Source organism: Chlorocebus sabaeus, chromosome 13, assembly GCF_047675955.1.
Source record: "Chlorocebus sabaeus isolate Y175 chromosome 13, mChlSab1.0.hap1, whole genome shotgun sequence".
NCBI classification, from domain to species: domain Eukaryota; kingdom Metazoa; phylum Chordata; class Mammalia; order Primates; family Cercopithecidae; genus Chlorocebus; species Chlorocebus sabaeus.
Genome location: NC_132916.1, coordinates 19,189,272 through 19,211,896, shown reverse-complemented (window position 1 = coordinate 19,211,896; position 22,625 = coordinate 19,189,272). Strand labels below are relative to the sequence as shown.

General features: G+C 41.1%; 1 protein-coding gene across 1 annotated transcript in view; it reads left to right on the top strand.

Annotated features, from left to right (window-relative positions):
* Window positions 1–22,625, top strand: part of CCDC170 (coiled-coil domain containing 170) — a 132,813-nt gene that overhangs the window by 25,401 nt on the left and 84,787 nt on the right. Inside the window, exons 2-3 of the mRNA XM_008007584.3 lie at window positions 15,943–16,071; window positions 17,664–17,920. Coding sequence (XP_008005775.1) covers window positions 15,943–16,071; window positions 17,664–17,920 — 386 coding nt within the window. The remainder of the gene's footprint in view (window positions 1–15,942; window positions 16,072–17,663; window positions 17,921–22,625) is intronic.

The window sequence follows — 22,625 nt, the reverse complement described above, 5'->3', positions numbered from 1 at the left end:
GTAATAATAAAACTCCGATCTCCCGCACAGCCAGCTCTGCGTGAATTAACTCTTTCTCTATTGCAATTCCCCTGTCTTGCTAAATCAGCTCTGTCTAGGCAGCAGGCAAGGTGAACCCATGGGTGGTTACAAAAATGGCTTGAGAAGAGGTTTTAAGTTGTAAATATTAGAAGAACGAGAGGATTACTATGAAGGTGTGTATGCTGTTCATTTGCTGATTTTGTTCATTGGCCTCTGATTCCTTCTTATCTTCCCTAGCTGCCTCCTGCTACTCTTTTTATTAAATTGAGGGTGAACTCTGGTTATAAAGGAGACAGTGGGTTCCATCTTTTGAAAGCATGGGATCCTAAACTGGAGTCTACCTATACCTGTCCTAAAAAGAGTGTTGGGGACACTCTTGTCATCCTCGTGATAAGTAATGAGGGTTGCTAAGCACTACAGTATAAGATTTGTAATCTATTTTTTGGAAAACAAAATTGTGAAAAAAAATTATAAAAATCTAATTGTGGATCATTGTCTCGTTGCAAGTATCAGAGGCATTCAAATCAAAGTAACTCTGTCTGGGATAGGGGCTGGGTAAAATGAGGCTGAGACCTACTGGGCCATATTCCTAGGAGGTTAGGCATTCTTAGTTAACAGGATATTTACAGTTAAGGGAACAAGTTAATAATGTTTTTTGAACAAACCCAGGACTTAACTGACCCAGGAAATAACAGACCAAGGAAATGTCCTGATGACCCACTGTCCTTAAGAACAAAAGCATCTTAGTTTAAGAGTAAGTTTCAGGCCGGGTGTGGTGGCTCACACCTATAATCCCAGAAGTTTGGGAGGGCCGAGGTGGATGGATCACCTGAGGTCAGGAGTTCAAGACCAGCCTGGCCAACGTGGTGAAACCCTGTCTCTAATAAAAATACAAAAAAAATTTGTTGGGGCAATGTTGGCATGTGCCTGTAATCCCAGCTACTCGGGTGGCTGAGGCAGGAGAATGGCCTGAACCTGGGAGGTGGAGGTTGCAGTGAACCGAGTTGTACCATTGCACTCCAGCCTGGGTGAGAAGAGCAAAACTCCATGTCAAAAAAAAAAAAGTTTTGCTTTAAAGATAATAATACAGATTCTTACAGAATATAGTAGATACACAAAGATTAACAATCCTTTGTTGCAAGGCCTTGTAGACAACATCTTCCTCATGTTTTTTGGCTTTGTTATCTTACCCTATAAACAAGCATTGGTATGTTGTTAGATATGAGTTCTATATTTCTTTTCAAAGAATTAACATGTCAGTATGTTCAGTTGTTTGCCTTCTACTTTTAAAACTTAACTTCCTTGTAAAGCAATCTTTTTTGATTACCTACTCCACCCTGACTCATTCCGATTACCTACTCCACCCTGACTCATTTGGATCACCTGCTCAACCCTAACCTCCTTTTGATCACCTGCTCCCACCCTAACTCATTCCGATTACCTGCTACCCTCCTCTGCCCTGACTCCTGCCAAAGCACTCAGTCCATCATTCTCTTTAAATTAGCCAGTCTGAATTAGTTTAGCCCTTGCAGTCTAACCCTAGCCAATAGGGGAACTACACAGCGGCAGGGGCCGCGTGTGTCGGGGATAAGAACCCCTTCCCCTCCCTTGTCCCAAGTGTGCGTTCAACCTTTGCTCCATCTGTAAGGGCACACCCCTTCTATAGAAGTACCTTGCCCTTGCTGAGAATTAAAAAGAAAATTTTATATTTGAGTGATATTCCTTTGCGGCACCAAAACTTTATATATAACAATCTTACATATAAACAAGCATCGTACCTAAGGTGGTGCGCGTTCCTCCTCTTGCTTTCGAGAGTGCCCTGCTCTATCTGCTCTGTCTATAGAGTAGCCATTCTTTTATTCCTTTACTTTCTTAATAAACTTGCTTTTACCTTACCCTGTGGACTTGCCCTGAATTCTTTCTTGCACGAGATCCAAGAACCCTCTCTTGGGGTCTGAAATGGGACCCCCCCTCCGGTAACAGTAAGAATTGTTAAAAGGAAGGTTGATTTCTGCTAATGTGAGACATAGGGAGATCACATACTGCTAAAAATTTCCTACTTTCTTCTCATGTGTTTACAAAATGGGCCACTGTGGAGGCTCTGTTGCTCTCAGGGGTTTGTACAGTTGGATGCTATGGATTCTGTCTAACAGAAGAAATGGGTCCTACAAATGATGAAGCAGCATTATTTTTATTGAGCCTTCTTCAGGCAGAGCTAAGAGACACCTTGGAAATAAAGCAAGGATTTAGTGCAACACAGAAGCTATTTAAGTTTTCTGTCTCTGGCTTGTCCTTTGCTAATTGGAGATGTTTTCCAGTTAATAAAAGCATTAAAAAATCATTGAATTCTTGGCAGCCAGGCACGGTGACTCACGCCTGTAATCCCCGCATTTGGGAGGCTGAGGCGGGTGGATCACTTGAGGTCAGGAGTTTGAGTCCAGCCTGGCCGATATGGCGAAAACCCTGTCTCTACTAAAAATACAAAAATTAGCCAGGCGTTGGTGGTGCATGCCTGTAATCCCAGCTACTTGGATGCTGAGGCAGGAAAATCTCTTGAACCCAGGAGTGTGGAGGTTGCAGTGAGCCGAGATTGTGCCATTGCACTACAGCCTGGGGTGACAGACTGAGACTCTGTCTAAAAAAGAAAACAAAAAAATCATTGAATTATTGTTTTAGTCCTTGAAGACACTTAATATTTTGGCCCGGAACACTATTTATATTCCATTTATTTTAACAATGAATTTCCTGTCCCAAATGTAGTCAAAATGTGTACTTGCACAACAAAAGCTTTGCAAACACTGCTGTGTTACAGTCTGGCCAATGCACCACAATGCAGCAGACTCTTTGTGTGAGTTATTATCTGGAATACTTTGTCTCAGGACCAAGAGAATTAAAGGGTGAGGTTGAGTGAAAGTTTAATGAGCAAAAGGAGAAAGCTCTCCTGCTGGGGAGAGGGGACCCAGAAGAGGGTTGGTAGTTTTCAAAGTTTAATGCAAGGGGTTTTTATAAGAAACCGATGAGGGCTGGGCATCTCATTTGCATAAGGTGTAAATTTCTGGTAGCTCCACCTGACCTTCCTAGTATACATGCAGGCCCTTAGCTTAAGTTACTATATTGCTTTGTTCTCCTTACTGTGCATGTGTTAGGGGATGGAATTTTCCATTGCAGTCATGGCTGGGCAAGCCCCCCTGTGCAAGTTCCCTTATCTGTGCCTGCAGGCTGCTCCTCAGTTTGCAAGAATTCATCCGAAGACCCACCCTAACTGTCTGCCTGACTCGTTTTTTCCTTTCTTCTCTCTCAGCTGGAATTCTGATTCTCCTTTTGACTTCTACTTTGAGCCATGCTGGGGTCCAAGTTCAGGATTTCCTGTGGCCTCTGTGGCCATTTATTGGCTGAATGTGAATTCTTTATGAATTCACAAGCAGCTTTCAGATTCTTGAAGCCTGCAGGTATATGAATATTAGGATGTAAAACTGAAAACCTAATAAATTGGACTTTTAAAACATGCTTTCATTTGTCTTTTACTTAAGAAATTGATTTTAATACTAAAATTATAGTCACTTTTTCTTTAAAAATCTGGAACATTAAAAATGAAGCTACACTTTCCTTTAACAACCACCTCTAATCTTGATCATCATCTCCCATTGTTCAGAAGTCATTATGATATGTTTGGTGAGTGTCCTTCAGACCATTACAAATACTTTTTTTCATTTCATTTCATTGTGCCTATACAAATATTTTGTTTGGTATGTACTTTTAAGACATATATGGTATCAGACTGTTAGTTTTGTTCTCTAATTTACTTTATCTAAAAACCAGTATGTTTTTGTGATCTATTTATCTCCAAATAGATCCAAATGGATTTAGTCTGATTCTTTTAACTGCTTTGGAGTTTCCCATTTTATGAATGTACTATATATGTCAGTGGCCTCTGAGCCCAAGCTAAACCATCATATCCCCCTGTGACCTGCACGTATACATCCAGATGGCCTGAAGCAACTGAAGAACCACAAAAGAAGTGAAAATAGCCAGGTCTTGGCCTTAACTGATGACATCCCACCATTGAGATTTGTGCCTGCCCTGCACTAACCAATCAATTGACCTTATGACAATACACCCCTCCCTGCCCTTGGGATAATGCACTTTGTGATAATCCCCCACCCTTAAGAAGGTAGTCTGTAATATTTCCCCGCCCTCAAAAATGTACTTTGTAAGATCCACCCCCGCCTGCAAAAATTGCTCCTAACTCCATCGCCTTATCCCAAACCTATAAGAACTAATGATAATCCCACCACCCTTTGCTGACTCCCTTTTGGGACTCAGCCCTGCCTGCACTCAGGTGATTAAAAGCTTTACTGCTCACACAAAGCCTGTTTGGTGGTCTCTTCATATGGACACGTGTGACACTATAGTTAACTAATTTCTGTATCGATGCGACACTTACAGAACATGCACATGCATATAAAATTAGAAGTAGAACTATGGGTCACAGGGTATGTGCCAAAGTGTCCCCTGCAGTGGCTGGGACATTTTATGTATCTCATCATTAAGAATACTTTACATTTGTTTTCTATTTATTATACAGCAAAGAAAAGTGTCTCCTGCAGTAGCTGGGACATTTTACACATCTCTCCATTAAGCATAGTTTAAATTTGTTTTTATTTATTATACAGCAAAGAAAACAATCATTGCTTCCACATCTGCTACTAGTCCATCCTTCCTTCCTTCCTTCCTTCCTTCCCTTCCCTTCCTTCCTTCCTTCTTTCCTTCCCTCCCTCCCTCCCTCCTTCCTTCTCTCTCTTTCCCTTCCTCCCTCCCTCCTTCCCTCCCTCCCTCCCTTCTTTCTCCTTCCTTCCTTCCTTCCTTCCTTCCTTCCTTCCTTTCCTTCCTTCCTTCCTTCCCTCCCTCCCTCCCTCCCTCCCTCCCTCCCTCCCTCCTCCCTCCCTCTTTCTTTCTTTCTTCTTTCTTTCCTTTCTTTCTTTCTTTCTTCTCTTTCTTTCTTTCTTTCTTTCTTTCTTTCTTTCTTTCTTTCTTTCTTTCTTTCTTTCTTTCTTCTTTCTTTCACCTGTCTTCTACTTGTTTTCTTTCCTTTCTCTTTTTTTTTTTTTGAGATGGAGTCTCTCTCTCTCACCCAGACTGGAGTGCAGTGGCATGATCTCAGCTCACTGCACTTCCACCTCCTAGGTTCAACTGATTCTCCTGCCTCAGCCTCCCTAGTAGCTGGGACTATAGGCACGGGCCACCACACCCAGCTAACTTTTGTATTTTTTGTAGAGATGGGGTTTCACCATGTTGGCCAGGATGGTCTCAATCTCTTGACCTATTGATCCACTTGCCTCGGTCTCCCAAAGTACTGGGGTTGCAGGTGTGAGCCACCCTGCTTGGCTGTTTTTTTTTTTTTTTTTTTTTTTTGAGATAGAGTCTCACTCTGTCGCCAGACTGGAGTGCAGTGGCGAGATCTTGGCTCACTGCAACTTCCACCTCTTGGGTCCAAGTGATTCTCCTTCCTCAGCCTCCTGAGTAGCTGGGATTACAGGTGTGAGTCACTGCCCCCGGCCTTCTACTTGTTTTCTATCCAGCAATATAATCCCCCTTTTAGGCCTTATTTGCCTGAGTTTTAGGTGAGGGAATAACAGGACTGTTTTGTGAAGAGTGAATGCTTTTCTAAGTGCAGCCCCTGCCCACCCAATGAAAAGAAGACTCAGGGGAGCAAGAGTGTTAAGAATATTTTAGAGTACTGCATTCACTTCAACAAGGATGTTGAATTAGAAGAATTTTTTTTTGAGACACGGTGTCGCCCACGCTGGAGTGTGATGGCACCATCATTGTCACTACAACCTCCACCTCCCAGGCTCAAGCAATTCTTGTGCCTCAGCCTCCCAAGTAGCTGGGACTACAGGTGTGCACCACCATGCTTAGATAATTTTGTTTGCATTTTCAATAGGGTTTTGCCATGTTGGTCAGGCTGGCTATGAACTCCTGGCCTCAAGTGATCCGCCTGCCTCAGCATCCCAAAGTGTTGGGATTACAGGTGTGAGCTATTGAGCTTAGCCATATTAGAAGGATTTTTAATCGAATAAGAGTAACACCCAAGAGAAAAGAAATGGGAAAATAATGTAAAAACAATATGATCAGCTTTTTCACCATACTTCATTTTATGCAGAAATGTCTTCTTCCAAAACTTTTCCCACAACTGCCAAATTATAGATGCTCAGATAAATTTTCTGGGTCCCACAGCTGCCACACTCTCCCCTGCAGGCTCTAGTGGGCCCCAGAAACCAAGAGCAGATAGAAGAAGGAAGAAAACCAGGAGGGCAAGGAAAGTCCTCCCAAGTGGGGAGAATTGGCAAATAGTCAAAATTTGACAGGTTGAATGATTAGATTGGAGAAATGCAATTTGCAAGACTTAATGTATACACTGTCAATTAGGAAAGAAACTTTATGTAGTGAGAAGAACATGGACAGTAGGGGAAAGCTTCTTAGAAGGAGTTGTTTACACTGGAAACTTGGTGGGGGCATGGGGAGAAAGAGAGGTAGAGAGAAATAGAAAGAGCGGGAGAGGGAGAGGAGACAGGCACAAGGAGGCATTCCATAATAGAAGAGCCTACGGTAATATGATTGTGCACTGCAGCATGGGATAATGCTGGGACAAAGAGGAGGCTGGTTATGGGGTAGGATGATAAGAATGGAATGGATTTAGGAGCTTTTGTGTGTCAGGGGCAGGCAGTGATTTTCTTCTTATTTTTTCGTCCATGGGATAATAAGACAACTAAATACCATAGTAGCAAGACTGGCCCAAGACATTGTCCCCAGGTCAGATAATTGGGCACATTGTGTACCAAATTATGAATAAGCTTATCTTTGCTTTATGCCATTGAGCTTTGAAACCATCCTTTATTCTGAAAAGGCTATGAGCCACCCTGTGAGACAATTTCAATCATTATCATAATAATATCAGTAGCAGAATCAAATCATATGTGGTTGGCTCTCTGAAACTAATCTAAAATTGCTGCATGGGTTAGCTGAGAGGTACCTAATAACTTAGATTGTCCTCAGGTGAGAACAAACGGATGAGTTTTTATTTCATCTTGCCATTTTAAATAGGGTAAAAAAAATTTTTAAGTGAAGATTGTTTGATACAGGAAAAGCTGAAGAATTTTCAGAAAATTTTATGAACTCCAGGAGGACTGAATTAAGAGAGAAAACCCCCAAAATGTCAGCTTTCATATCTGTTCAAGTCTGTGTTACCTATGGTTGTTTCTTTGTCATCACCTTCTTCATAAAGACACAGCATAGCAGGGTTGGTGATTTTTGTCTGTCCTTGTCTCCTTTTTTTAAATTTAAGAGGGAATGTTTATTCTAATTGTGAAAGCAATACAGTTATTGTAAAGGAGTTGTAAATATAGAAGCATAGGCAGGGTGTGGTGGCTCACGCTTGTAATCCCAGCACTCTGGGGGGCTGAAGCGGGTAGATCAGTTGAGTTCAAGATCAGCCTGGACAACATAATGAAACTCTATCTCTACTAAAAATACAAAAATTAGCCAGATGTGGTGGTGCATGCCTGTAGTCCCAGCTACTTGGGAGGCTGAGGCAGGAGAATCGCTTGAATCCAGGAGGTGGAGGTTGCAGTGAGCCGAGATTGTGCCACTGCACACTCCAACCTGGACAACAGAGTGAGACTCTGATCTCAAAAAAAAAAATATATATATATATATATGTGTGTGTGTGTGTGTATGTGTATACATATGTATATAATAAAGAAAATAATAAAGTCTATCCTACAACCAAAAGAAAACCATAGTTAACACTTCTTCCTAGTGTTTTTCTTTTCTTTATATTATATTTAGTTGTACAAATAATGAGTAAATATATCCTTATTGAAAAAGTCAAATCACTGCCCCTCTCCCCACAACTTCAATTGTCATGTCACCCTCAGGGATAAGTACTGTTATCAGGTGATGGAGATTCTGTAAAATTCTTTTTTTTCTGATCTCTAAATATATTTATAGACAAAACACAATACTTTTCCTTCTGCATGTGTTTTATGAAAAACAGTAACAAACAATGAATTTATACTTTCTTATTTTTATTCAGTGATGTCTTAAGGATATTACCATACCCAAGCATAGAGATCTATCTCATATTACCTGTTGCATAGGATTCAATAGTATAGAAATACTTTTATTTGATAATTCCTTTGTCAACAGGAATTTACAGTTTCAACATCCTCATCCTTCTTGCTGCCATTACAAATAATGGTATTTCTGGGCATGGTGGCTCACACCTGTAATCGCAGCACTTTGGGAGGCTGAGGCAGGAGGATCACGAGGTCAAGAGATTGAGACCAGCCTGACCAACATGGTGAAACCCCGTGTCTACTAAAAATACAAAAATTAGCTGGGCATGGTGGTGCATGCCTGCAGTCTCAGCTACTCAGGAGGCTGAGGCAGGAGAATCACTTGAACTCGGGAGGCAGAGGTTGCAGTGACACGAGCCACAGCACTTCAGCCTGGTGACAGAGTGGGACTCTGCCTCAAAAACAAAAACCCAGAACAAATAATGGTATAATGAACATCTGTATATATATCTCTATGCACGTGGGTGAGTATTTTTGTAAGGGAGATAATTGGACAGTGGAGAGGCAGTGTCTTAGTCCATTTTCTGTTGCTATAACAGAATACCACAGACTGAGTAATTTATGAGGAAAATAAGTTTATTCTGTTCATAGTTCTGGAGACTGGGAAGTCCAAAAGCATGGTGTGGTGTCTTTTGAGGGTCATCCCATGGTGGAAGGGTAGAAGGGCCAGAAAGCATGAGTGAGAACTTGATTTTATGACAAAGCCACTCTGGTGATACCTAACCCACTCCCAGGATAACAGCATCAACCCATTTATGAGGATTAATATATCAGGACCTAATGACCTTTTTCTCCAAAAATATAATTTTTAATTACTGAATATAATTTCATCGTGTGAATGTATCATTATTGTTTTTTCTTTACGTTAACATTCTTTTATTTTTGAACTCTAGTTGTTTTAAATATTTGCTATTGCAGATTTTTTGAACATGTTGCTAAAGAGTACCTGTCTGAATATTTTTGTGTTTAATTTTTGGTATATTTCCATTTCTTTTGATAAGATCATGAGAAAGAAATTCACTGGGACAAATCGTATCAACTTTTAAACTTTTAAAACGATACATATTGCCAAATACTTTTCTGGAAATTTTGTACCAGTTTATCTTTATTTGAGCAGTGTATTAGTATGTCTTTCTTATAGAACTATCTTTTAACATGCTTAATTATTATTATTATCATTATTATTATTACTACTTTTGAGACAGAGTCTCACTCTGTCACCCAGGCTGGAGTGCAGTGGCATGATCTTGGCTCACTGCAACCTCTGCTTCCTGGGTTCAAGTGATTCTCCTGCCTCAGCCTCCTGAGTAGCTAGGATTACAGGCATGCGCCACCATGCCCAGCTAATTTTTGTATTTTCAGTAGAGATGGGGTTTCACCATGTTGGTCAGGCTGGTCTTGAACTCCTGACCTCATGATCGGCCTGCCTCGGCCTCCCAAAGTGCTAGCATCACAGGTGTGAGCCACCGCAGCTGGCCAATATGCTTAATTATTAAATATATTTAAAATGTTGCTAGTTTCAAAGATCAGAAATAATATCTCACTGGTATTTTTTTTTTTTTTTTTGAGACAGAGTCTAGCTCTGTCGCCCAGGCTGGAGTGCAGTGGCGCAATCTTGGCTCACTGCAAGCTCCGCCTCCCGGGTTCACGCCATTCTCCTGCCTCAGCCTCCCAAGTAGCTGGGACTACGGGCGCCTGCCACCGCGCCCGGCTAATTTTTTCTATTTTTTGTAGAGACGGGGTTTCACCATGGTCTCGATCTCCTGACCTTGTGATCCGCCCGCCTCGGCCTCCCAAAGTGCTGGGATTACAGGCGTGAGCCACCGCGCCCGGCCCTCACTGGTATTATAATTTGTATTTAATTGATGATCAGTGAGGTGGGACATTTCTCATTTTATTAGCTATTTATGGCCCCTCTGATAATTGTTAGTTCTTCTATAGAAGTTTTCTCTTAGGTCATTGGTTTTCTTATTGGTGTGAGTAGGCTCTTTGCATATTAAAGTTTTGACTCTTTGTATTATTTCTGGAAACATTTTTTCAGTTTGCTCTTTCACTTTAAATTCTGCTTACACATTTAAAAATTTTGTTGTCATCTGTGCTCTTTTTCTTGAATGTTCTTGCATTGCTTTTATGCTTAGAAAGTCTGCTATGGCTTTCATGTTTGTGTTGCTCCCCTAATTCACATGCTGAAATCCTTACCTCCAAGAAGATGGTATTAGGAGGTGGGACCTTTGGGAGAAGATGATTATGTTATAAGGGTGGAGGCTTCATGAATGGGTTTAGAAAAAGAAAGCTTAAAACTGTACTTACAAATTATAAACCAAATAAATTTAAGATAGACTTAAAGCACTGAATATAAAAAATAAAATAAGGCCAGGCATGGTGGCTCACACCTGTAATCTCAGCACTTTGAGAGGCCATGGCAGGCAGATCACTTGAGGCCAGGAGTTCAAGACCAGCATGGCCAACATGGTGAAACCCTGTCTCTACCAAAAATACAAAAAATTAGCCAGATGTGGTGGCACATGCTGTAGCCTTAGCTACTCGAGGGACTGAGGCAGGAGGATCACCTGAACCCAGGATGTCAAGGCTTAAATCTACCATAATGCTTAGGGGGGGAAAACCCAAATACACTCTTATGAAAGGAACAAGACAAAATGCCCATTATTGCTATTAATGTTTAACAATGTGGTATTAGTTCTTATGCTGTTAATAAAATCATACCTGAGACTGGGTAGTTTATAAAGGAAAGAGGTTTATTTGACTCACAGTTCAGCATGGCTGGGAGGCCAAGGAAACTTACAATCGTGGCAGAAGGGGAAGCAAACACATCCTCCTTCACGTGGCAGCAGCAAGAAGTGCTAAGCAAAAGGATAAGTTCCTTATAAAACCATCAGATCTTGTGGGAACTCACTATCATGAGTTCAGGGGTAACTGCCCCCCTCATGATTCAATTACCTTCTGCTGAATCCCTCCCATGACGTGCGTGATTATGGGAACAATTCAAGATGAGATTTGAGTGGGGACATGAGATTTGAGTGGGGACACATCCAGACCACATCAAATGTTCTAGTGTTATTAACCAATGCAATTAGTCAAGAAAAGGTACAGAAGTATAAAAACTGGAAAGAAGGAGGTGAAATTTTCATTATTTACAAATGATTTGCGTGTTTACAGTGCAAAACCCAGGAGAATCCATTGAAAACAATTCCAAACAATAAGAAACATAAAAAAGATTTAGGTACATATTTAATATATAGGAATAAGTAGACCCCATTTACGATATGACAAAAAGATAATATTTTTAGAGATAAACTACAAAATATAGTAAATCTAAATTGCTAATAAGAATAAGACTTCTTGGCAGGGTGCAGTGGCTCATGCCTGTAATCACAGCAGTTTGGGAGGCCAAGGTGGGTGGATCAGTTGAGGTTAGGAGTTTGAGACCAGCCTGGCTAACATGGTGAAACACTGTCTCTACTAAAAATACAAAAATTAGCCAGGTGTCATGGCATATGCCTGTAATCTCAGCTACTCAGGAGGCTGGAACCTGGGAGGCGAAAGTTGCAGTGAGGTGAAAGTTGCAGTGAGCCGAGATTGCGTCACTGCACTCCAGCCTGGGTGAGAGGGAGACTCTGTCTCAAAAGAAAAACAAAAAAAGAAAAGAAAAGAAAAAAGAATAAGACTTCTTGAACAAATGAGAAAAATGATTTTAGTTGGAAGACTCAACATTTAAAACATATAAATTCTCCATAGTTTATTTATAAAATTAACGTGACCCCAATAACAGTACCAACAGAATTTTTTGGAATTTTCCAAGAAGATTTTGAATTTCATATGGGAAAATGAATATATAAGAATAGCCAGGGTTATTCTGAAAAATAAGCCCTACCAAATACAAAATATATTAATGACCTCAGAGCTGCCTTTCAAACCCCTATGCCACAGTTTTTGTCTGTGTTTGTCTATAGGCATTGCTGCTTTCTCTCAGATCCTTGCCTGCATGGGCCAGATCCCTGCCACACGGCCCTTGCATGGACTTTTTGCTATTTGAATGATGTGGGCAGCTCCTGCTTCAATATCTCTTGACTATTTCACTTTTTTTTTTTTTTTTTTTTGAGATGGAGTCTCGCTCTGTCACCCAGGTTGGAGTGCAGTGGTGCGATCTCGGCTCACTGCAAGCTCTGCCTCCCAGGTTCACACCATTCTCCTGCCTCAGCCTCCTGAGTAGCTGGGACTACAGGCGCCCACCACCACACCCAGTTAATTTTTTTTTATTTTTAGTAGAGACAGGATTTCACCATGTTAGCCAGGCTGGTCTCAATCTCCTGACCTTGTGATCTGCCTGCCTCGGCCTTCCAAAGTACTGGGATTACAGGTGTGAGCTGCTCACCTGGCCAGACTATTTCATTGACTATTTCATTGTTTTTTAATCATCACTTCTGGCAGGGCATGGTGGCTCATACCTGTAATCCCAGCACTTTGGGAGGCTGAGACAGGCAGATCACCTGAGGTTGGGAGTTCGAGACCAGCCTGACCAACATGGAGAAACCCCATCACTACTAAAAATACAAAATTAGTAGGGCATGGTGGTGCATACCTGTAATCTCAGCTATTTGGGAGGCTGAGGCAGGAGAATCACTTGAACCCGGGAGCTGCAGGTTGCAGTGAGCCGAGATCGCACCATTGCACTCTAGCCTGGGCAACAAGAGTGAAAATCCATCTCATAAAGAAAAAAAATTCATTACTTCTTTTTTTTTTTTGAGACGGAGTCTCGCTCTGTCGCCCAGGGTGGAGTGCAGTGGCCGGATCTCAGCTCACTGCAAGCTCCGCCTCCCGGGTTCACGCCATTCTCCTGCCTCAGCCTCCCGAGCAGCTGGGACTACGGGCGCCCGCCACCTCGCCCGGCTAGTTTTTTGTATTTTTTAGTGGAGACGGGGTTTCACCATGTTAGCCCATGTTGGGATGGTCTCGATCTCCTGACCTCGTGATCCGCCCATCTCGGCCTCCCAAAGTGCTGGGATTACAGGCTTGAGCCACCGCGCCCGGCCAAAAAATTCATTACTTCTTAAAGGAACTCTTTCCTTCCACCTCCTTCATCTGAAGTCATTTTCCTTTGTTAGCTGCCTTTTTGCCTTCCTTGCATTTATTTCATTTTGTAATTATACAATTCTAAGTGTGGTTGTTTGATAAATTCTGTTTCCCTTTTTAGACTGTCAGCTCAGTGCCTGATCCAGAGTAGGCTATCAGTAAATATTACTTGGTGGATAATCTCCAGTCTGCTGGACTCTGAGGGTGATTTAGATCCAGCAACTATCTTATAAACTCAGTCATCAAAAGAGCTCTCCAAATGTAGTCCCGATTCCAGTGTCAAGGGAATGATATCTTAATATATAGCTTCTTTTCTTTTCTTTTCTGTTCCTTTCCTTCCCTTCCCTTTCCCCTTCCTTCCTTCCTTCCTTCCTTCCTTCCTTCCTTCCTTCCTTCCTTCCTTCCTTCCTTCTTTCCTTCCTTCCTTCCTTCCTTCCTTCCCTCCTTTCTTTCTCTCTTTCTCTCTTTCTTCCTTTCTTCCTTTCCTCTTTCTTTTTTTTGAGACAGGGTTTTGCTCCGCTGCTTAGGTTGGAGTGCAGTGGTGCGATCACAGCTCACTGCAGCTTGACCTCCTGGGGCTCAAGCACTCCTCCCATCTCAGCCTCCCAAGTAGCTGGGACAACAGGAACATGCTACCATGCCCAGCTAATTTTTTGTAGAGATGGGGTCTCACTGTTGCACAGGCTGGTCTGGAACTCCTGGGCTCAAGTGATCCTTCTGCCTCATTGTCCGCAAATACTGGGATTACAGGCATGAGCCACTGCACCTGGCCTGGCTTCTTTTCTTAAAAAAAAAAAACAGTTAGCCATTGAAAGAAATAATCATAGCCATTGGGAAACTTATTTTCCTAACAAATTTTATAAAATGGTATGCCATACAAATCTCTTATAAGTGACCTGTGTCCTCATATGGCCTAGTTTAGAAAATATGGTGTGGTGGTCAGGGTGGAGAAGACCCACTGACTATTGAATGAGTCTGAACAGGATGTGGTTCTCTAATAAGAGATTCAGTTAAACTTTTTATGCTTTTTCTCCAGAGTACATATCTACCATCTTCTTGGTTGTGCTATGATTGGCAAACACTAGCTGTTACTAAGAGCTCTGAAGGTTTTGTTTGGCATTTTGTGGATTGAATCACACTGGTCATGATGCTTGTTGTAAAGTTATGAGCTTTAAGATGACTTTTGCATTCATGACTATATCAAACAGTAGTTGCTGGCAGTGGAGTAGTCTCTGGCATTCTTAAAAAGATTTTATCGCTGAGCCTCCTGAGGCCATTTAGATACTCCAGGAAATCCTCCTTTATGTGACCTCTTTCGTGTTCCTTCAAAAACGAATGGCTTTCTTCTGGGTCTTTCACAAAGACCACAGGCCTTGGAAACTCCATAGAGGTGGTGTAGATATTCAACCTCAGTCATAATTCTTGAAGGAAGCAGGCATATGGCATGAGTCGGACGGAAATGGGACCAGAGGGTGCAGTCTGCAGCCCGCAGGCCAAACCCACCAAATCTGCTCTGCAGGTGTGTTTATTTCATTTATATGTGTTTCTTTTTTAAACATTTAAATCAGTTGCCAACCTGCAAAAACTGGGAATTTACACTTCAAAAAGTCTGGATATATGGCTTGTCTTGAAAAACTGGAATGATTTGGAATTGGAAATTCCAAAATTGGAGTGGTTTGGCCAGGCTGGAAATCCTTATTTCTGTATCTGCAACCATCAGTGAAGCTGAGAGCTGTTCCCTTCCAGATGGGCAGGGGTTGTCCGTGTGTGACCCTGCCATCTCTCATCTCACATGTTCATTTCAGTTGCCTTCATGATTCATGGGTATGAGATTATGAGATTGAGAATATCATGGTTATGAGGTTATGAGACTGAGTATAAAAGGCATAGTAAATAGTTACAAAGGAGACAGCCTTTTACATTTAGATCACATGATCTCTTTGATCAATAAATGAGACACTTAAATCAACAGACAAGAAATGAGTTGATCATCTTTGTGATCTGGACAAAGAAAAACAATGAAAACTGTCCCTAGTTGCACAGGATGTAGCATTGTTCTCCTCTGATAGTTCTTTGTTGAGTCTATTGATTCAAATACCATTTGAGTTGGGTGGAAGGAAAATCTTTTTTTGTTTTCTCATTTTTAGAGGCAGTCTCTCTCTCTGTTGGCTGGGCTGGGGTGCAGTGGTGCAATTATAGCTCACTGAAACCTCAAATTCCTGGGCTCAAGTGATCCTCCTGCCTCAGCCTCTGAAGTAGATAGGACTACAGGTGCGTGACACCATGCCTGACAAATTAAAAAAAAATTTCTTTTTGTAGAGATAAGGTCTTGCTGTGTTGCCCAGGCTGGTCTGGAACTTCTGGCCTTAAGCAATCCTCCTGCTTTGGCCTCCAAAAGTGCTAGGATTACAGGCGTGAGCCAACACACCCTGCCCTAGGCCACTTCTTAAATGACAAATTTCATCACCATCCTGGAGGAGCACATCATTTGTTCCTGAACTTTCTCCTGCCTCCCTTTGAACTTTGAGAATGATAACCAAATGGTCTGAATATAACATTTCTCTGGGTAGTATGTTTGACACATTTGGAATACAAAGAATGCTTCTGCCTTTAATCTTGCTTTGTGCAGCTGCACAGAAAAGATCGTTTAACACTCTTCTTTATATTTTGTATTTTGGGGGAATTCTACCAGGAAACTTACGATCACCTTTTGGAAGTCCCGGTCACGCGGGAGCAGTTAAATCACCATCGGAATGTGGCTCAAAATGCTCGAAGTGAACTTGCGGCAACTTTGGTCAAATTTGAATGTGCTCAGTCTGAGGTAAGAAAATGCATCTCCATCACTCAGAAATGGGCCTTCTTCGCTTCTTATAAAGTGAAACAGATCACTCCTGTAACCCCAGCTCTTTGGGAGGACGAGGCAGGTGGATCACAAGGTCAAGAGATCCAGACCATCCTGGCCAACAGTGAAACTCTGTCTCTACTAAAAATATAAAAGTGAGCTGGGCATGATAGTGAGCATCTGTAGTCCCAGCTACTCTGGAGGCTGAGGCAGGAGAATCGCTTGAATCTGGGAGGTGGAGGTTGCAGTGAGGCGAGATCACGCCACTGCACTCCAGTCTGGCGACAGAGTGAGACTCGTCTCAAAAAAAAAAAAAAAAAAAAAAAAAAAAGAAACAGAAAGTAGGAGTGATTAGAAATAGGACCGTGGATATAGATTTAAAGCTTTTGGCAAAGTTGAAACATGCTCTCTTTGTGCCTATCACCCAGAATTCCTGAAAAGTTACGCATTTGCCAGACTGTAAAGCTGGGTGGCTTGGGCTCAATTCTGGATCTCAGAGGAGCTACACAGCCTTGAGAGATCTGAGGGCACCTGAAGATGTTAAGTAAAGCTCCATGGGCCTCAGAGAACTTTCAGCATCTCTCAGAATATCTTCCTTTAATGTGGATTGCTTGCAATCTGGAGTTCTTGGGAGGGAATTCTGAATCCCTTTCCTGTGCTAGTTCCAACTGGCTGGGGAAATTCTAGGAAGAAGAGTGGGATCCGTCTACCCTGTAGGCTAGCTCAGATTTAGAGTGGAGTTTCTGAGAGTCTTCCTAAACTCATTCTGCTTATAGCCTGGTGGCCCCAAGGAGTTCTAGACTGGACTGTGATTTCTCACTAAGGCTGCCAGGACCCCATAGAAAGATGAGTTGATAATGTGTGTGTGTGTGAATAAATGTATGTATGCGCACTCACAGCTCCAAAGAAGTACATGCTTTCATAACGTTTTCTCATAGGGTAGATCTGACATTTTAACTCAATAGGGCACCTATGTTGTTCAGCGTTTTGATATCACAGAACTCATAAAAGTTAAAATGTTTTCTTCATATAAATCCTATAAGAATTTTTCTTTTCTCTTATGTTTTTTTTTTTTTTCCAGAAATTGAAGTTTTATTTTTCTTTGTCACTCCATGGTTAGAGTCCAGGAGATAAGTGTGAGAAATATAGTGACATATTGAGTAGTCTGTGTTTAAGTGGGGAACAGTTACGACTGTGAAATCACCGACCATGTGATTTGTAGGTTGCTTGTCTAACTGTTTATCAGCAGCAATAACAGCAACACAGATTTAGAAAATGTGGACCATTGCAAAATATTTTATTGCTTATGCAACCAACATCATAAACTCCTGAATGAGACTAAACAACGTAAGACATTGCTCAATTGGTTTGGGAAAAGATAGAGTATAAAGTCAATTATTTAGGCATAATTTCTCATTTGGTAATACAGATACAAATATTAGAAAAGAAAATAAAGTTAGATTAAGTCATGAATAAAAGAGTGAACATTTAAATGATGGCTTTGGGTTTCTTAAAGATACTTTAAACTTAGGTTGTTAAAGTGTTTTTTTTTAACTTCTTTTCCATGTTAGCTTCGAGACCTCCGATCCAAGATGCTTTCTAAAGAAGTCTCCTATCAAGAATTGAAAGCTGAAATGGAGAGCTACAAGGAAAACAATGCCAGAAAATCATCTCTCCTTACCTCTTTGAGAGACAGAGTTCAGGAGCTAGAAGAAGAATCAGCAGCACTTTCCACTTCTAAAATCAGAACAGAAATCACAGCTCACACTGCAATCAAGGAGAACCAGGAATTAAAGAAGAAAGTTGTAGAGTTAAATGAAAAATTACAGTAAGGATACTGCAACATATTTTTCGCTTTAGCTAGCGTTAAAATACTGGCTTCTGAAAGCAAACTATGTCTTTGAATGTACTGGCATTTTGCATTACTTGGCCCTGAAACTCAATTTGAAAAAAAGTTATTGACCTCAAATATCTTTGGAGTCTTGACAAATTTTTCCAAGGCTCATTTCTAAATGTCATCAAGAGTCTTAACAAATACAGCCTTGTCTTAAACATGTTTCTAGGCTATCAATTAGGGCTGCAAATGCTTATTTACACAATTTGGAAGATTCTTCTAAGTAGAGGTTAACCCTGAGGTGGTGGGGTAGTACACAGAGGTAGATGTTTATTTAGAACCCAGTTATAAAAATATCCCAGAAGCTAGACCACTCCAGATCACACTGAACACTCCTCATTAGATTTTATTACTAGTTTACGCAGAGAAGTCATGAAACCTAGGTTTTCCACACTTCATTTTGACAAGAGGTGATTATTGAGACAAAATTGGGAACAAGTTGTTCCTAAAATATATTTTAAAATTCTATGAATGACTTAAATGTCTTTAGTAACGAAATACATTATATTTATTTTACTTATTCCATTTAAAAAAAATAACCCAATACTTCCAGCCCCTGTCCTCTTTCTCTACTTCCACTTACAGCAAAAACTCCTTAAACATTGCATGTATGGCCAGGCGTGGTGGCTCACACCTATAATCCCAGCACTTTTGGAGGCTGAGGTGGGCAGATCACTTGAGGTCAGGAGTTTGAGACCAGCCTGGCCAACATGGTGAAACCCCGTCTCTACTAAAAATACAAAAATTAGCCAGGTGTGGTGCCAGGTGCGGTGCCGGGTGCCTTTAATCCCAGCTACTCGAGAGGCTGAGATACGAGAATTGCTTAAACCTGGGCAGGTGGAGGCTGAAGTGAGCTGAGATCACACCACTGCACTTCAGCCTGGGCAACAAAGTGAGACTCTGTCTCAAAAAAAACAAAACAAAACAAAAAACCAAAAAAACCCACAAAACATTGTATGTTTTCATGGTCTCCAATTTCTCTTCTCTCTCTGGAATCTGCTCCACTGAAACCACTCATTAAGGTCACCAGTGGGTGCACAGTGCAAGTTAAATGGTCAGTCTTATCTTATTTGACCAATCAGTAGCATCAGTCACAGTTGATCTTTTTCTTTGAACCACCTTCTCCTTCTCTTGGCTTCCAGGACCTTACACATGCCTAGGTTTTTTCTTTTCTTTTCTTTTCTTTTCTTTTCTTTTTTTAATCTTACCCTTCTAGTTAGTGTCTTTCACTGTTTCTCCTCATCTCTTTTGCTTTCAAATACTGGAGTACCTCAGGGATCAGCCCTTGAATCTCTTCTCATTTGTATCTAAATTTACTCCCTTGGTGACATCATTTAGTTTCATGGCTTTAAGTTTCTAAATGCTGGTGACTCCCACACTTCTGTGTCTAGCCTGGATCTCTTCCTAGAGCTCAAGAACCACATATCTTATTAGCTACTGTACATCTCCATGTAGATCTCCGACAGGCATCTCAAACTTAATGTGTCCAAAACGGAGCTCCTAGTTTTCCCACAAAATCCTTCTGCACTTCTCTTCATCTCATATGATCATAATTCCATTCTTCTAGTTGATCATATAAAAATTCTTACTATCAAACTTAGTTCTCTTTCTCTTTCACTCTCCATGTCTGATTGTTCAGCAAATCCCCTCATATCTATTTTCAAAACAAATCTAAATTTTGTCAGCTTTCCATTATGACATTTATTGTCACTAATTTGGTCCAAGCCACCATTAACTCTCACCTGGAGTATTGTAATATGTATCTGTTACAGCAGCATCCCGGGAACTCCTGGTACTAATTTCTATCTTAGTTGGTTTGGGCTAACTAACATATTAACATAAATTAATAACATATACTAGGTGGCTTAAAAGACAGAAATTTAGTCCTTTAGTTGTGGAAGCTGGGAAGTCCAAGATCAAGATGTTGGCCTATTCAGTTCCTGGTGAGGGTCCTCTTTCTGGTTTGTAGATGAATGCCTTCTTGCTGTATCCTCACATGGCAGAGAGAGAGATCACCTCTCCATGCTCCTCCTCCTTCTCCTTGTCCTTCTCCTTCTTCTTCTTCTACCTCCTCCTCCTCCTCCTCTTCTTCTTCCTCTTTTTTTTTTTTTTTTTTGACAGAGTCTTGCTCTGTTGCCCAGGGTGGAATGTAGTGGTTGCAATCTTGGCTCACTGCAACCTCTGCCTCCCGGGTTCAAGCAATTCATGTGACTCAGCCTCCCAAGTAGCTGGGATCATAGGTGTGCATCACCAGGCCCAGCTAATGTTTTGTATTTTTAGTAGAGATGGGGTTTTACCATGTTGGCCAGGGTGGTCTCAAACTCCTGACTTCAAGTGATCTGTCTGCCTCAACGTCCTAAAGGACTGGGATTACAGGGATAAGCTACCACACCCAGCCGGTGTCCCTTCTTATAAGGGCACTAATCTCATTCATGAGGGTGCCACTCTTATGGCCTAATTACCTCCTAAAGGCCCAACCTCCAAATATTATACCGTCATATTGGGAATTAGGACTTCAACATATGAATTCTTGGAGGACATAAACATTCAGGTCATAGCAGTGGTTTCCCTACCTCTGACTGTGCCCCCTGCAGCCAGAGTGATCCTGTTAAAACACAAATTAGATCATGTAAATTCCTAGCACAGAGTCCTCCAGTGACTTCTCTTCTCACTCAGGGTAAAGACAGTGTTTTCTATGAACCAAAAGGCTCATCCTGACCTGGTTTTGCTACCATTCTCTCCCTTATTGTTTCTATTCCAGATCGCTGGCTTCTTTGCTGTCCCTTGAACCTGACAGACCTGATCGTACTTCAGGACCTTTGTAATTGTTAATTTCTCTTCCTGGAAGGCTCTTGCCCCAGATATCACATGGCTGACCCCATTTCCTTTAGGTCTTCACTCAGATGGCACTTTCCAAGTGAGATGTTCCATGAATGACATATTTTAAAATGTACTCCTCTAATATCTCTTGCCCCTCTTTCCTTCCTGCTTAATTTTTTCTCTCTAGTCCTATTATACTGTACTATACCTTTTACATATACTCATATTTTGATTATTGTCTATCTTTCCAAATAGAACATAAGCTCCATGAGGTCAATAATTTTTTTTTTTTCAGAGATGGGGGTCTCACTGCCCAGGCTGGCCTGAAATTCCTGGGTTCAAGTGATTCTCCCACCTCAGCCTCCCTAGTAGCTGGGACTACAGGTGCACACCACTGTGCCTGGCTGGATTTGTATCTCTTTTGTTTACTATTGTATCTTTAGCACCTTTAATGGGGCTTGGTGTATGGTAGGTACTCAATAAGTATTTATTAAATAAATTAGTAATAAAAACAGTATATGCATATTGTAAAAAATGTTTTTTAAATACAGAAAAGTGTCAAGAAGAAATTAATAATTACTTAAAAGCTTTTGATTATAGAAGAGCTATAATTAATATTAATATTTTGTTGTATAGATTTTTCAGAAGATCATATACAAATGACTTTAGGTAGTGTACTATTTTTACTGAATCATATGTTGTAAATATATATATAATTTATATATTATATATATTTATATAAATTATATATATATATTTTAAAGACAGAGTCTTGCTCTGTCACCCAGGCTGGAGTGCAGTGACATGACCTCAGCTCACTGCAGCCTCCACCTCTTAGGTTCAAGCAGTTTTCATGCCTCAGCCTCTTGAGTAGCTGGGATTACAGGCGTGTGCCACCACTCCCAGCTAATTTTTGTATTTTCAGTAGAGATGGGGTTTCGCCATGTTGGCCAGACTGGTCTCGAGTTCCTGACCTCCAGTGATCTGCCTGCCTTGGCCTCCCAAAGTGTTAGGATTACAGGAGTGAGCCACTGTGCCTGGCTATATGTTGCAAATATTTAAAAACTCATTTAGCATATAATTTTATTTATTTACTTATTTGAGACAGGTTTTCACTCTGCCACGCAGGCTGGAGTGCAGTGGCGCAATCATAGCTCACTGCAGCCTTGACCTCCTAGGCTCAAGCGATCCTCCCACCTTAGCCTCTTTTGTAACTGGGACCACAGGTGCATGCCACTATACCCAACTCATTTTTAATTTTTTTTGGTAGAGATGGCATTTTGCCGTGTTGCCCAGGTTGGTCTTGAATCCCTGACCTCAAGCAATCCTCCCACCTTGGCCTACCAAAGTGCTGGGATTACAGGCGTGAGCCACTGTGCCAAGCTTGGTACATAATTTTAAATGACTCATTATATTCCATTGCTTGAAATATCATAATTTACTCAATCAATTACTTTTGCTATTTCTACAGGCTCTTAGGTTAGTTCCACTAAAAAAATTACTATAAACCAAGCTGCAATGAATATCTATATGATTCATATTTTTACATTTCTGTGATTATTTTCTTAGGGTAGATTCTTGAAACTTTGTTGGGTCAAGTGAATTGCAAATAGAAATGGAAGTAGTCTAGAGACCTTTGGAATGGAGAAGAAAGATTGAAATCTTGGGGTTAATGTATGGAATCATATATGTAAATTGATCAGCACCATACAATTAATTATGCCTTTCCTGGGTCCAAAAGACTGAAGAGTTTTACCTTTCATATGCTAAAATAAGAACTCAGAGATACAGCAATGTTAGTCTTTCATCGTTACACATT